This window comes from Tursiops truncatus, chromosome 3 (assembly GCF_011762595.2).
Source record: "Tursiops truncatus isolate mTurTru1 chromosome 3, mTurTru1.mat.Y, whole genome shotgun sequence".
NCBI classification, from domain to species: Eukaryota; Metazoa; Chordata; class Mammalia; order Artiodactyla; family Delphinidae; genus Tursiops; species Tursiops truncatus.
In genome coordinates, this window is record NC_047036.1 from 159409606 (window position 1) to 159425841 (window position 16236).

General features: G+C 53.9%; 1 protein-coding gene across 1 annotated transcript; it reads left to right on the forward strand.

The window, feature by feature from the left end:
- The first annotated feature begins 1237 nt into the window (after positions 1–1237).
- SLC5A5 (solute carrier family 5 member 5) lies at positions 1238–15957 on the forward strand. The gene is made up of 15 exons (XM_033853915.2): positions 1238–2127; positions 3018–3083; positions 3461–3512; positions 3695–3762; positions 4680–4834; positions 5268–5408; positions 5491–5620; positions 6469–6557; positions 7278–7390; positions 7465–7535; positions 7982–8068; positions 8134–8327; positions 10433–10557; positions 11311–11426; positions 12533–15957. Exons 1-15 carry the CDS (start codon positions 1771–1773, stop codon positions 12695–12697), a joined length of 1929 nt encoding a protein of 642 aa, XP_033709806.1. The 5' UTR covers positions 1238–1770; the 3' UTR covers positions 12698–15957.
- The last annotated feature ends 279 nt before the right edge of the window (positions 15958–16236 follow it).

A 16236-nucleotide genomic window follows, 5' to 3' on the forward strand; every position in this document is an offset into this window, starting at 1 on the left:
CATCAATTTGCATATATTTGCATTCGCTTGCTTGGCCCTGTGGGAATCCTGGATTTCCCCTTTCCCACCAGGTTTTCCAGGAGGATGCAGCGGGGGAGTAGAAGGAGGAGGAATTCGGTGTCCTCCCCATCCTCCTGGCACAGGTGAAAGGTGCACACCAGCAGGCAGCAGATGCAGGGAAGAGCAGGCTGGCTCTGCACCCTTGCGCGGAGAGAGTGAGAAGACGGTCCTGGGCGAAACATGAGGATGCCTGGGGGACGCTGGACCCAGCTTGGGTGACGTGTGTAGGCCAGAAGAGGCCACCAGGGGGCGGCAGAGGCTGGGGAGGGTTCCAGTGCGCTAGCATGAAACCGGGCAAATTCTTAGATCCCTCTCGCTTATGGAGGAGGGAACCCAGCTTTTGGAGGTCGAACTAGGACATGAACCCAGAGGTCAGAGCCTCCAGATGACAGTGTCTGAGTTTCTTGATGACATGACCCTAGACAAGGGACTTCCCCTTCCCCTGTACCTCTGGTCTCATTTGTGCGATAGGGACATGCCAGACACTACTTCCCCAGGTAGTCCTGTCTCCATTTATTCAGGTTCATGGCCACAGACGATCCGTCCCCCGTGACCTCCATTATACACTTAATGTCTGGCACAGCGTAGACACTCAGTGCATGTTTGGTGAAGGAACCAATGAATGGACAAAGAAATGAATGAATGAGGTACTTACTCTGTGCCAGGCTTTTGTTATGCAGGTTCAATTTACTCCTCTGAGGCAAGGGCTATTTTACCCCCATTTACAGATGGGGAAACTGAGGCCCAGAGAGAAGCAAAGACTTCCTCAAATATGTATGCATTCAGGACTTGAATGCCTCCCACTCAACTTAGCCTGAGAGTGGGGTTTGGTTCTAGAGAAAGGGAGTGGGTCACGGTGCCAGTTGGGGGCGGTGTTTCAAGCACAGCAAACTTTCCTTATGGGACCCTGCAACCTTGAAAGTAAACCCCACTCCTGTGGGTGAGTGAGCTCCCCGTAGCTCAAGGTGCAAAAAGCACAGTGGCGATTTGAATGGTGCAGCCACTGCTCCAGGCTGTGTGGCCTTGGGTGAGTGACATGCCATCTCAGAACCTCAGTTTCCCCACCTGTCAAAGGGAGGCATTAACAGCTTATGGTCAGCGGAAAGTGCCACACGAAGCAAGCGGGGGGCATTTGGGAGCCTCCCCAGCTCCGCCACCCCACTCCCCCCAGCAGCCACCTACGTGTCCTGTCCCGGCTTATCCGATCGAATCCAGGGAGGAAAGGGTGCGGGTCCTGCCCGCCCCCAGGTCTGGGGGCGGAGTTTTGCTGACCCGGGAGCCCAATAAATCCACAGCCCGCCACCGCGAGCTGCCCCTTTGAGCCCCACCGAGACCTCCTGCAGTCAGCGCTGAGCACAGCTCCCAGGGAGACGGACGGACGTCTGGGTGGTGGACGCACAGCTGCACCGGGCAATCGGACCGAGTGGGAGGCCAGGTGGACGGACAGACAGACGGTGGAGACAGACACGAAGACGAAGAGGAGGGACAGGGAGACAGGCGACCGCAGCAAGGAGCCACAGATTCCTTGACCAGGGAGCCCCGGCCCGCGGGGGACCAAAGGGGACAGGCTTGCCGTGTAGCTGCCGAGGCCGAGCATCCTCCCACCTCTGCGCAGTCCTGCCTCCTCTGCCACTGCCAATTTCCCTGACCCGAGACACGCGGGGTGGCTGGAAGGGCGGAGGACACGCCTGGTCCCCTCACCCACACCTCATGGCCGCCGTCGAGGCAGGGGCGCGGGCCACGTTCGGAGCCTGGGACTACGGGGTCTTCGCTCTCATGCTGCTGGTGTCCACCGGCATCGGGCTATGGGTCGGGCTAGCCCGGGGCGGGCAGCGCAGCGCCGAGGATTTCTTCACCGGGGGCCGGCGCCTGACTGCCTTGCCCGTTGGCCTCTCGCTGGCCGCCAGCTTCATGTCGGCGGTACAGGTGCTGGGCGTGCCGGCCGAGGCCTACCGCTACGGCCTCAAGTTCCTCTGGATGTGCCTGGGACAGCTGCTCAACTCTCTGCTCACTGCCCTGCTCTTCCTGCCGGTCTTCTACCGCCTGGGCCTCACCAGCACCTACCAGGTACCAGGCAGAGGCCCGGCAGCGTCAGGACCTGCCTGGCTGGGAACGCAGGGTCGCGGCGGGGGAGATCCTGAGGATTTGAACTGCTGTGCAGGGGGCCGCAGGGGGCTGCAGGGGGCCGCAGGCGGGCTCCTTAGTGCTTTAATGTGGGGGCCCCCCGGGCGGACAGGTGGCGAGGGCTCTGGGAAGAAGCCCCAGGCACTGGGGCCAGGGGCAGGAAGGAGGTAGACGAGCCGGCGTCCGGATTCCCTTTGGTGGAAACCCGGTCAGGGCGTGGCCAGGCTCGGCCAGGAGCGCACTCACGTGCGCACAGGCACACACTTGCAACCCACATGCCTGGGCTTGCGTACACCCGAGTGCTCGCCGGGCGGCGGGCTCAGGATTCGAAATCCGACATCCCAGCCTCCTCCTACCTTCGGCAAGGGGTTGCCTATCTGCTCGGGTTTCCCAAACGTCAAACTGGGCTAATTACAGGACCTCGCTCCAGGGCAGTGAGCAAAGTGATTAAAATCTTGACCAGTGTACGGTAGGCAGCCTGCTACAGGCACTGTCTGTATCTTACCAAAGTTGACTCAGAGAGGCGGCGGCCCCGGGGGACGATCAGACATGAATGGGAGTGGGTGGGGCTGATGTGTACACACTTGATGGCTCAGTCCTCCTGGGCACGCGCCATGTGGACAGGCGCGGGGATGGCGCGTGTGCGCAGGTGTGTGCAGGTAGGTCGGAGTGTGTGCTCCGGGCGGGAGCCCCCGTGGGCAAGAGTGAGGAGAGCGCAGTTGCCCTCTCGAGGGCGGGCAGAAGCCAAGAGGGCGAGTGAAGGACCCCAGACGCGTCGGACCCCTGGGTAAGGCCAGTCCAAGTGACCATGAGCCCTCGGCTCCTCCTTGCAGTATCTGGAGCTGCGCTTCAGCCGCGCTGTGCGGCTCTGCGGGACCCTGCAGTACCTGGTAGCTACAGTGAGTGGCCTCGGCCCCGCCCTCGCCCCCAGGTTCCAGCTCGGGTCAAATCTTGGTCGGTCCCGCCCAGAGCCCTCTTCCTTCCCTCACGACCCCGCCCCGTGGGTCCCGCCCCAACCCCGCAAAGCCTTGCCTAGGCCCCGCCCACAATCCTTCTGGCCCCGCCCCCAAGAGGCTTCGTCTATAATACAAGTTTGGCCCACAGGCCTCTCGCATACGCGCTACCCGAGCCCGCCGCGACCCTACATGGCCCTGCCCATCTGCCCCCAGTCACGTACCCCAACCACCCTTCTCCCCCTATCTCCTAATGCCTTCTTAACCCAGGAGCCCCCCAATCCCCCCGCCCCTACTCACCTGCCCCTGCCCTCTACCTGCAGATGCTGTACACCGGCATCGTGATCTACGCCCCCGCGCTCATCCTGAACCAAGGTTTGACTCGGGGGAGGGTGACGAGGAGGGGACAAAAGCTCAGAGACTGGACCAGGGGAAGGAAGGGGCAGCCCTAGGAGAGACTTGGGAGGGAAGTATCCTCCTGGAGAGAAGAGGGCCCAAGAGAGTGGAGGCCAAGTTTACACCCTGCACAGCAGCCTAATGAGAGGGTCTCCTTGCAGTGACAGGGCTGGACATCTGGGCATCGCTCCTGTCTACCGGAGTCATCTGCACCTTCTACACTACTGTGGTGAATGTCCCCCTACCCCCACCCGACGTGGGGCTCCATGTCCACTGAGTGGGAGAGACTGTGGGCAGGCCCATCCACTCCCTACCTTCCCTTCCTCCGGAGGAAGCCTGTGTCCCAACTGGGCCTACTTCCTCATCTTTATTATGAAAGGTGATTTGAAAGGTTTATTGCTGAAAGTCCAAGGACAATCTAGCTTCAGGCATGGGTGGATCCAGGGGCTACAACAGAGTCCTCTGGGTCCCTCTCCCATCTCTAGGGACCTCATTAGCTCCAGGCTTCCATCCCTTTTGGCTTCCTTCCAGCAGCAAGTGAGTTCCAATTTCAGGATGGGCTGGCTGAAGTCCCTGAAGGGTTCTGTTTGGCTGGCTCTGGTATTCTGTGAAGGATGAGCCATTCACAGATGTTTGGGTAGCTAGGATGTTCTGATTGGCTATTCCTGGAGCTGGGAGCAGGGTTAGCTTCACCCAAGTGACCTGGGTGGGGGAAGGGGCTTCTCCAAAGGAAAATCCAGGGGCTGCCAAGACAAAAACATGAAGAACATGCCAAAGACATGAAGGCTGGATGGGTAAAAACAACAGCTAATAACAACAGTAGTACTAATAATGATAATAATGGTGGCAGCCATCACTCACTGAACACTTGTATGTGCCAGATGCTCTTCCAAATATTTTTCTTATAGTAACTAATTTAGTTCACAATGATACCCTGAGGAAGGTACTGTTATTACCCCCATTTTACAGATAAGGAAACCGAGGCAGAGAGGGGTATTGGTCCCAGCCACTGCTGGAGGCCAGGCCAGGTTGGCCCCAGCCAGGTCCGCCACCTGACTCCTTCTCCCTCCTACCTCTGCCCTGTCCTGTAGGCCCCAGACAGATTCCCATCTGACACCCCGTCTCCCTCTCTGTCACATCTTGCAGGGCGGCATGAAGGCTGTGATCTGGACCGACGTGTTTCAGGTCTTAGTGATGCTGAGTGGTTTCTGGGTTGTCCTGGCTCGCGGAACTATGCTCGTGGGTGGACCTGGGCAAGTACTTGAGCTTGCCAAGAACCACTCCAGGATCAACCTGATGGAGTAAGTGAAAACATAAAGGGGGATACTGCCAAACGATGGAGCTGACATCTGTCTGCCCTGAGAGAAGCCAGCCAACGCCTCCTGCTCCAGGAAGCCCTCCTTGCTCCCCTCCCGAGACTCCCCACGGACAGAACCCTGGCTCCCCCTCTCTGTACTCCCACCGCCCCCATCCCTCCATCTGGCCCAGACTTGTGCACCACCCCACCCCCTAGCCCAGACTGGGGACTGCAGGCTCTCTGAGCTCCCAGCTGAACATAGAAAAAATGTTTTCTGAATGCATACGTGGATGATTCAAACTCCTAGTCACACTTCAGAACCTACCCCAAATATCCCTTTAAGGCCCATAAGGTGCAGAATGGCTATCCGGGGCACTTTGGGAGGGTGAAGTCAGTGTGGCATCCCCACATGGCTGACTGTCCCTGCCCTCATCCAGCTTTGACCTGGACCCAAGGAGCCGCTACACATTCTGGACTTTTGTTGTCGGTGGCACATTGGTATGGCTTTCAATGTATGGTGTGAACCAAGCACAGGTGCAGCGCTACATGGCCTGTCGCACGGAGAAACAGGCCAAGCTGTGAGTATTTGGGAGGGGCAAAGTGGATATACTTCGGGGACGTGCTGCTCCCCTCCCCTTCTGAGACCACCTCTCCCCCCAGGGCCGTGCTCGTCAACCAACTGGGCCTGTTCCTGATCGTGTCCAGTGCTGCTTTCTGTGGCATCATCATGTTCACGTTCTACCTTGACTGTGACCCTCTCCTGGCAGGGCGTATCTCTGCCCCAGACCAGGTGAGTCTGGTCCAGGCTCCTAGGCCACTTCTATCTACCCACCCCCACTGTGAACCTCTGGATGAGTCTCTGCGGGTGAGAGTGGAAAAGTAGAGACAGCCTGTGCAAAGGTCCAGAGGCAGGAAAGAGCTCAGCTCACAGGAGGATCTGGGAGTTGATGGGAAGCCATGGGAGGGAGTAGGGGAGGGGCATTTCAGACTCCCTGAAGGCTATCAAGGAGGAGATGGGACCATGGTCCATCATGAAATGATGACATTAACCATAATGACCCTCTCTCATGTCCCAAGTGTCTACTCTGTGTCTTATGCTGTTCCCTTCACAAGCAGTTAATTTCCCATCAAATCTTTCAACATGTGATGAGGCCAAGGTTGCCATGGCCCTTGACTTACAGATGAGGAAACTGAGGCAGGAGGTCGTGGGTAGAGCAATTGCCTGAGGTCCACAGGCAAGTCAGGGGCAGCACCAGGGCCAAGACCTAGACCTGCACACCCTGGCGGGATCTCTGACCCTGGGGTTCAGAGCTGGCAGAGGCTGCAAGACCATCCCATCAGATCCTCCTCTGGGGTCAGATCCTGGACTGTCTGACTGTGTAACCTCAAGCAAGGTGTGTACCTCTTTGGTCTCACTGGCTCCATCAGTAAAGTGGGGATGACACAGGACCTTGCCTCACTCAGGTCCCAGGGCTCTTTGCATGGTATCGCAAAGTCGATCAACAAACACACACACGCTAAGTGCCCACTGTGAGCCTGGTCTGTACAGGGTGCTGGGGACGTGCAGTGTAAGGACAGACAGAAGCCCCTGCCCTTGGGGTGCTGCTGTCCTGGAGGTTGACCCCCGACTCCCCCCAGTACATGCCCTTGATGGTGCTGGACATCTTCGTGGACCTGCCTGGAGTCCCTGGGCTCTTTCTGGCCTGTGCCTACAGTGGCACCCTCAGGTGAGTGGTACAGCTTGCTCACTTGGCCACATCTGAGCCTGTGGGTCCTCCTTGTCTCTACCAGCCACTCCCCTGTGAGATGGAATGTTCTGGGCATGTCCATCATTTACTGCTCAGTCCCCATCAGGTGGGCTCTGGCAAAGGGCACACCCTGGGCATCAGGACCCCAGCTCCAGAGTCTTTACCGTCTTAGTCCCCGGCAGGGCCACACGAGACTCCTTTCCCTTCTTTCTGTCCTCCATCCCCCAAACAAATGTTTGATAAGCACCTATGTGGCAGGCACTGCTGTTCTAAATACTGGGGCACAGCCATGGCCAAGCGGTCCCCCACTCTTGCCCTCAGGGGCCTCACACTCTGGTAGTTTCAAATCTTCTACAACTTGTGGCCTGCTCCTGCTGTGACCAGAGTTCCATGAGACTGCTCTCTGCACCCCATTATCGCTCTGTAATGAGAACTTGTGTCATTTGTGTCCTTGGTCATGGGTGTCCTTGCTCCTGCGAGGGTGTCTCAGGTCTATGGGGGAGTGTAGAGATGTGGACATCTCCACTCCTGAGGAATTCTGTCGCCCCTGCCTCTGCCCTCGGGCTGGCTGGGGGTCCTGGCAGGCCAGATAGTGTGGGCAGCTGGGGGCCTCCCCTAGCAGATAGGCCCCAGGGTGTGTGTGGCCAATCCCTTGATGTGGCCTGAGGACACCCCTCTCCCCTCCCGTGTACCTGCCAGCACTGCATCCACCAGCATCAATGCCATGGCTGCTGTCACTGTGGAGGACCTCATCAAACCTCGGCTGCCGAGTCTGACCCCCCGGAGACTTGTCATCATCTCCAAGGGGCTGTGTGAGTTGGGGGGACCCGGGTGGGGGGCCAGGGCAGCCTCTCCCCGCTGACAGTGCCATCCCCATCCACTACAGCGCTCATCTACGGCTCGGCCTGTCTCACTGTGGCAGCTCTGTCCTCCCTGCTGGGGGGCGGCGTTCTCGAGGTGAGCCCCGCTCCCCACCCTGCCCTAATCTCCCCAAGAGGTGAGGCAACATCCACGTTGAAATGAGGCTCCGAGAAGGTTACACATGTCAGCGGCAGAACTGAGTTCTGACTGATGCCACAGGCAGGGTACTTCCTGCAGCCACCTGGCCAAAAGCGGGGGCGGGGGGGGGGGACGGGGGAGCGGGGGCAGCTAGGAGCGGGAATGGTGGCCTGGGGGCAAGAAGGGCCTCCTTCTGGCCTGGAGGTGGAACCAAGTTTGTCAAGAGAGAGAATCAGCATCTTTGGGAGAGAGGCAGGCACAAGGAGTCGCCTCCCCTTTAGGGCACAGAGGAGTCTCAAGGTCCACAGTAGAATTCCCCAGGTCTTCCTTTCCCAGCGGGTAAACTGAGGACAGGAAAGGTGGGAGAGCTCTGCTCTCAGTCTCAACCCCACCCACTCTCCCAGGGCTCCTTCACCATCATGGGAGTCATCAGCGGCCCCCTCCTAGGAGCTTTCATCCTGGGAATGTTCCTCCCCGCCTGCAATACGCTGGTGAGTGGGGGTGAGCGAGGTGAGGGGCTGGGAGTACCCTCCACTGACACTGGGTCCCCCATCAGGGCGTCCTGTCCGGGCTGGCGGTGGGCTTGGCGCTGTCGCTGTGGGTGGCCGTGGGTGCCACTCTGTACCCGCCTAGCGCGCAGTCCATGGGGGTCCTGCCTTCATCGGCCGCCGGCTGTGCTGTGCCCTCGGCCAACGCCTCTGGCATCCTAGACCCGATTCTCGCCGCCAACGCCTCCAGCAGGGCCTCCAGGTGAGCGAGCTGGTGTGAGCGGGAGGCGTGGCCAGGGAGGGATCCTGGCCCGATTGAGAGGAGGAGCGGGGAGCAGGAAGAAGTGAGGGAAGGGCATTTCCAGCAGAGGGGAAAGAAAGTGCAAAGGCTCTGAGACCAGGGTTCAGTTTATTTATTTATTTACTTATTTATTTTGGCTGCGTTGGGTCTTCATTGCTGCGGGCAGGCTTTCTCTAGTTGCGGCGAGCGGGGGCTACTCTTCGTTGTGGTGCGCGGGCTTCTCATCGCGGTGGCTTCTCTTGTTGCGGAGCACGGGCTCTAGGTGCGCGGGCTTCAGCAGTTGTGGCTCGCGGGCTTAGTTGCTCCGCGGCATGTGGGATCTTCCCGGACCAGGCATCGAACCCGTGTCCCCTGCACTGGCAGGCGGATTCTTAACCACTGCGCCACCGGGGAAGTCCCCCAGGGTTCACTTTAGTGCATTCCAACTATGGTGAGGTTGGGGTGGATTTAATGCGAGGAGTAAGGATAGGAGAAGAGGTCCAGCCAGAGGAATCTGATTCTTTGCTTTCTAAATTGAGATATCATTTACAGACCATAAAATTAGCCGTTTAAAAGTGGCTTTTAGTATATTCCCCAGGTTATACAGTCATCACCACTAACTGAAGCATATTTTCATTACCTCAAAAACAAACAAAACAAAAAAGACCAAAAAATAAAACTCTGTACACTTTAGCAGTCACTCCCCGTTTCCACCTCCCTGTAGCCCCTGGCAACCACTAATCCAGTTTCTGTCACTGTGGATTTGCCTATTCTGTACATTTCATATGAATGAAATTGTACAACACACGGCCCGTTGTCTCTGGCTTCCTTCACTCCGCATGGTGTTTTTAAGGTTCATCCACATCGTAGCATGTATCAGAGCTTCCTTCCTTTCATGGCTGAGTAATATTTCACTGTGTGGATGGATCAATTTTATTTATCCTTCATCAGTTGATGGACATTTAGTGATTGTGAACAGTGCTGCTGTGAACATTTGTGTACAAGTATTGGTGTAGACATATGTTTTCATTTCTCTGGATATATACCTAGGAGTGGAATTGCCGGATCATATGGTAATTCTATGTTTAACTTTCTGAGGAGCCACCAGACTGTTTTCCACAGTGACTACATCATTTTACATTCCCTCCAGCAACATATGAGTGTTCCAATTTCTCCACATCCTCTCCGATACTTGTTATTTTCCCCTTTTAAAAATTCTAGCCATCCTACTGGGTATGAAGTGATATCTCATTGTGGTTTTGATTTGTGTTTCCCTAATGACTAAGGACGTTGACCATCTTTTCACGTGCTTACTGGCCATATTTATATCTTCTTTGGAGAAATGTCTCCTCAGATCCCTTGCTCATTTTTAAACTGGGCCATTTGTCTTTTCATTGTTGAGTTGTAATTTATATATTCCTTATATCTTTATAATGCTGGATATTAGATCCTTATCAGATGTACGATTTGCAAACATTTTCTCTCATTCTGTGTGTTGTCGTTCATTCTGTTGACAGTATCCTTTGATATACAAAAGTTTTCCATTTTGATGAAGTCCTGTTTATCTATGTTTTCTTTGTTTTGTTTCGTTTGGCTGTGCTACGTGGTTTTTAGGATCTTAGTTCCCTGACCAGGGATTGAACCCACCCCCTCGGCAGTGAAAGCAAGGAGTCCTAACCACTGGACCGCCAGGGAATTCCCTCTATGTTTTCTTTGGCTGCTTGTGCTTTTGGTGTCATATCTAAGAAACTATTGCCAAATCCAAGGTCATAAAGGTTCACAGCTGTTTTCTTCTTAGAGCTTACTTTGGTTTGATTCTGAGGGCAATAGGGATCCATGGAGGGTGATGAGAAGTAGCAGGAGGTGGTCTGAGTTACATTTTAGTAATGCTCCCTCTGCTTGTGTGTACAGAATGCCTGACCGTGTTGGTGGGATAGCAGCAGGGAAGGAGAACTGGCACATGGCCAGATGAGCAATAATGGAGGACTGGGCTGGGTCGTGGGAGTGGAGACGTGGGAGTGGAGACAGGAAGAAGCAAATGGGCTGGGAGTGGATTTTAGACTCATGCTCAACTCTCCCTCCCCCAGCCTCGAAATGGACCCTGATCAACCCACCTTAACTGACAGCTTCTACGCCATTTCCTATCTCTATTATGGTGCCCTGGGCACAGTGAGCACCGTGCTATGTGGAGCTCTTGTCAGCTGCCTGACGGGTAAGGAGGGCGTGTGGCATTCTTAGAAGTCATCCTGTCCATCCCTCTGCCTCTAGGACCCACCAGACAGGGAGGGAAGGAAGGATCCTTCTGCCAGCCAAGTGGCCACTGTGTGCTAGCCACATCTACACCCTTTGTGCTGTATCACCTTCAGGACAACCCTCCACCTCGTGGGACTTGTCCTATTTTGCAAAGGCAGAAACAGAGGCATCCCCTATCCACCTCTCTATTCCCTCTTCGCCCACCAAAATTAAGTCTTTGCTAGAGGAAGGCCGGTAGGGCCACGAGACGCTGTCCCTGGTGCTGATATATCTTCTCATCAAGACCTTAGCAACTCTGCGCTCCTCCAGGAATTCTGAATCCCATGGAGAAGTGGAAAGAGATCAAAAGAAATCAACAGAGATAATAGTACCTGTTCTTGCTTCCCGAGTCTCAGACTTCACATTCACCAGGCCTTTATTGAGTCTTTCTCTGTTGGGCAATATTCTAGACGATAGGGACATAGGAGTGAACGGAACCATGTGCCGGACCCTCCTGGCCATCCACTGTTGTTCTATTACAACCCCTCACTGTATAGATGAGACAACTGAAACCCAGAGTGGGGGCAGAGACTTGCCAGTGTCCCCAGTGGGTCACTATCAGATCTCGGATTGGAAACCATCAGAGCTCTCCCTTCCCCTCCCCAGGGCCTGGTCTCCAGTCCCCGCCCCCCACCCCTCGCTAAATAATTCCATTTTCTCTCTGCCCCCTCAGGCCCCACCAAGCGCAGTGCCCTGGGTCCTGGTCTGCTGTGGTGGGACCTCACACGGCAGACGGCATCTGTGGCCCCTAAGGAAGAAGTGGCCACCCTGGATGACAGCTTGATGAAGGTCAGTCTAGGGCTCTGCTCCTGGAGTTGGGGGAGGGGCAGTGAAGTGGCTTCGGGTGCTCTGTGTGTGGCCACAACTCAGGGAAGTGACAGGGTGAGTCAGCATGTTTGTCTTTCTCAACTTCTCCTTACTTCCAGTGGAAAGGCTCAGTTGGGAGCTAATGTGTCTTCAACATTTTCCCCTTTAACAAGCACTGAGCAGAATTCATTTTCATCGTATCTGTTTTTACAATTACTTCCAATCTATGGCAAGTGAAACTGGTTTGTCTTTTGGTGTTGATATAAAGTGTCTCCTGAAAAGAAAATGGCTTAATTCAAAAGTGAGTCAACTTAGGAAAACTCTTACATAAGAAACACCACAGGGAGTAGACCAACCTTGGCCAAAGCCGTGTGGCTGCTATTGGAATGTCCTGAGTTTAAGAAACATTGTCCCTGGGGGGTCTGATCCAGGCCTGCTCTTGCTTTGGAATCCCTGTTTCATTCCCTTATTTATTAAGCACTTGCTGTGTACCCAGACCTGTACTGGCAGGAGCAGAAGAAGGCTAAACCGAGAAAGGAATAGGATCTAAGCAGGTGGTGAATATTAGGAAGAAGATAAAGCAGAATGCTATGATGGGGATAGCCTCTTGGAAGAGGGGACATTAATAGAGTCCAGAATGAGAAGGAGACAGCCATAGGGAAATCTGAGGGAAGGGCATTCTTGGTGGAGGGCACAGCAGGTGCAAAGGGTCTGAGGCCAGAGCAGACTCGACGGTGAGGGCTGGGGAGGGAGGGAATTTGGCTTAAGTGTTTTAAAGCTCCCTCCAGCTGCTGTGGGAAAATATTCTCTGGAAGAACAATAGGCAGAGTCAGAGAGAGGAGGTGGGCAGGCATCCATGGAAGCTCTGATGGCCTGGACTGTAGGTGACACGGGCATGGGGGAGAGAAGTGGATGGAGGTTTTGGAGGCAGAAGGGACAGGACTGACCTATGCACTGGACAAGGGGATATTGTGCAACTCTGCCCAGGTTCTGTCCTCCCAGGCCCTCTGTCCCCAACTGGAGGATATCTGAGCTGACACAGCAGAAGTGGTCTTTATGACAGGGTCTTTCTTCTCTCCTCCCCCCAGGGTGCTGAAGAATTGCCCCCAGGAACCAAGAGGCCTCCTGACTTCCTGCCCACTGACGAGGACCATCTGCTCTTCCTGGGTCAGAAGGAGATGAATGGAGCTGGCTCCAGGACCCCAGGCAGTGAACATGACAAAGGTCTTAACCTGCGAGAGACAGACCTCTGAGGCAGTCAGGGACTGACCGCCTGGGATGGAACCCCAGGGGAGCCAATCCCAGGCCATGAGCCGATGGTCTTGGGCTCCTATTGGCTAGACCACATCATATGCAAATAAGCTCGGGACTGCACGTCCCTACCCTATGGGAAGAGGTGAAGCCCCACCTCCAGAAAGTCATTTCATCCTGCCTCCTCCTTCCAGCTGGACCCAAGTCTTAGATGCTGCACCCCTGCCCACTCCCCCAAAACAAGGCCAGATATTTCTCTACCTACAAAAGTAAGATATTGGAGTCCCCTCTGGACAACATGGGAAATCCCCAGGCCCAACACTGGGGTCTGAGAAAGACCCCAGTTCTTCCCTGGGAATTATCTGAACCTTAGCAATGATTTTGGATGTCCTCAGGCCCAACCCCTTGTGCCCACTTCACAGGTAGGGAAACCAAGGCCTGGAAAGGGGCATTGACTTGGCCAAGGTCACAGAACAAACCAGAGACTCATCGAGAGTTGGACACCAGCTCCTTCATCCCTTCCCTATTTTCCTCCCTTTGGAGGGACAGACGTCACATGGCCTCTGATCTTGTGAGGAGGAGGGAAGGAGAAAGGAAGACTAATGTTTTCAGCCTTCCTTCTGGGCCTGGACACTTTACCCATCTCATCCATTAAGGACCATGAGCCCACTTTACAGAGGAAGAAACTGAGGCTCAGCGATGTTGCCTGAGGTCACACAGTGAGTCGGGTCAGGTCAGGGACAGACCCGGGTGCTGCATGATGCTGAGGCTCCGTTGACGATGTGTTGCTGGTATACAGGCGAGCTCACATACCAGAGACGCGTCTGACCCTTGGTTGGAGACTTCATCCATGCACATCAAATAAATGGACTCTTGATGTTCTGTCTTCTCTGAAAAATCATTTTGGCTGTCACCCTAGATCTCCTCAGTCAGATGTGAGTGCAAATCTCTTTATCACTATCCCCGAGCCTATGATGAATAAACCTGAGTATTTAAAGCATCAGAGCAAGGTGATCACTCCCATGCTAGGGGGCATTACACTGCCTTCCCAGACACACAGCTTCTCTCCCCTCCTGACTCCCTCCCAAAGGATCCCCTCCTCACTGCCCTTTGTACACTGTCCCTGCACCAGCCCCTGGGGTTTCTGTGACACGGAGAGCTGGCTGTACCCACCTCTGCCCACACTGCCATGGCTCCCACGGCCTCCAGAGAAGCGTCCCCTGCTCACCTAGCACTTGGAGCCCTTATACTAGGTTCAATAAGGTAGCCCCAAAATTCACGTCTACCTGGAAATTCAGAATGTAAGCTTTAAAAATAGGGTCTTGGCAGGTGTACTTGGTCAAGTTAAGATTAGGTCATACTGGGACTTCCCTGGTGGCGCAGTGGTTGAGAATCCGCCTGCCAGTGCAGGGGACACGGGTTCAAGCCCTGGTCCAGGAAGATCCCACATGCCACGGAGCACTACTACAAGCCTGTATGCCACAACTACTGAGCCTGCGCTCTAGTACCCGTGAGCCGCAACTACTGAGCCCAGTGCCACAAGTACTGAAGCCGGCACGCCTAGAGCCTGTGCTCCGCAACAAAGAGAAGCCACCGTAATGAGAAGCCCGCGCACCACAACGAAGAGTAGCCCCCGCTCGCCACAACTAGAGAAAGCCTGCATGCAGCAACGAAGACCCAATGCAGCCAAAAATAAACAAATTATTAAAACTAAAAATTAGGTCATACTGATTAGAATGGGCCCTGAATCTAATGACTGTGTCCTTATTAGAAGAGGAGAAAAGACACAGACACACAGGGAGAAAACTATGTGGACAAAGAGGCAGAGATGAGTAATGTACGTACAAGCCAAGGGATGCCAAGGATTGCTGGAGTCACCAGAAGCTGGGAGTGAGGCAGGGGAGGGATTCTATCCTAGGGCCTTCAGAGGAAACACGGCCCTGCCAACATCTTGATTTCGAACTTTGGGCCTCCAGTACTGAGAGAAAATTAATTTCTATTGTGTTAAGCTGTGGCAGCCTCAGGAAATGAATGTACCCCTCCTGATCTGGCCTCTCGTGACCACTCAGAGACCTGGCCCTCTGTGCAGGCTGTTTTATGGAGACCTTTAGATTTGGACTTAAAAATGACCATCACAAATTTTGTTTTTTTTTTCTTTGCGGCACGCAGACCTCTCACTGTTGTGGCCTCTCCCGTTGCAGAGCACAGGCTCCGGACGCGCAGGCTCAGCGGCCATGGCTCACGGGCCCAGCCGCTCCGCGGCATGTGGGATCTTCCCGTACCGGGGCACGAACCCATGTCCTCTGCATCGGCAGGCGGACTCTCAACCACTGCGCCACCAGGGAAGCCCTAAAAATGACCATCACAAATTTTAAATCAATGACTGAGTAAAGTGGGAGCCAGACTTTCAGCTGGTTGATGGTCCTTCCTCAAAGCACTGTTCGGGGTGGGGCAGGGAGCAGGGCTGAGGCTTCCCCGTGCAGGCAGAACAAGCTGGTCTGGCTGCTGTTCTAGAGATCCAGCCATGTTGTCGTGTGTATCGGTAGTTCATCACTTACTATTGCTGAGTAGTACTCCACTGTGTGGATGGACCACCGTCTGTTCATCCATTCACTAACATTTCCAGCTTTGGGCTATTACAAAGAAAGTTGCTAAAAACATTAGTGTACATGTTTTTGTGTGAACTTTCATTTCTCTTGGGTCAATTCTTAGGAATGAAATGGCTGGATCCAACGGGGCAGGTGTATGTTTATTTTAGAAATTGTCAAACTGTTTTCCAAAGTGGTTGACTCATTTTACATTGTCACAAACAATATATGAGTTCCAACTGCTCAACATCCTTGACAGAACTTACGTGGTCCATCCTTTTAATTTTGGCCATTCTCGTGTGTGGGGGGTAGTATCTCAATGTGGTATTGATTTATATTTCTCTGATAACTGAAGATTTTGAACATCTTTTCACATGCTTGTTATCTATCCATATAGTTTTGACCAAGTGTCATTCAAATCTTTTGCCCAATTCTTAATGGGGTTCTTTATTTTCTTATTGTTGCAAGAATTATTTCTGTATTCTGGATACAAGCTCTTCATTGGTTATAAGCATTGCCAATATTTTCTCCCAAATTGTGTCTTGTCTCTTTAGTTGCTTAATACTGCCTTTGAAAGATCAGAATTGTAGTTTTGATTTCCGAAAAATTATAATTTTTTCTTTTCCTCTTTGTGGCAAAAATTACATAAAATAAAAGTCATGATTTTAACCATTTTAAAGTGTATAGTTCAGTGGCATTAAGTACATTCACATTGTTGTACAATCACCACCATCCATCTCCAGAACTTTTTACTCATCTGAGACTGAAATTCTATACCCGTAAATACTAATTCCCAGTTCTCCTCTCCCACCAGCCCCTGGTAGCCGTCATTCTATTTTATTTTTTGGCTGTGCCATGAAGCTTACAGGATCTTAGTTCCCCAACCAGGGATCAATCCCGGGCCCCCTGCAGTGGAAGCTTGGAGTTCTAACCACTGGACAGCCAGGGAATTT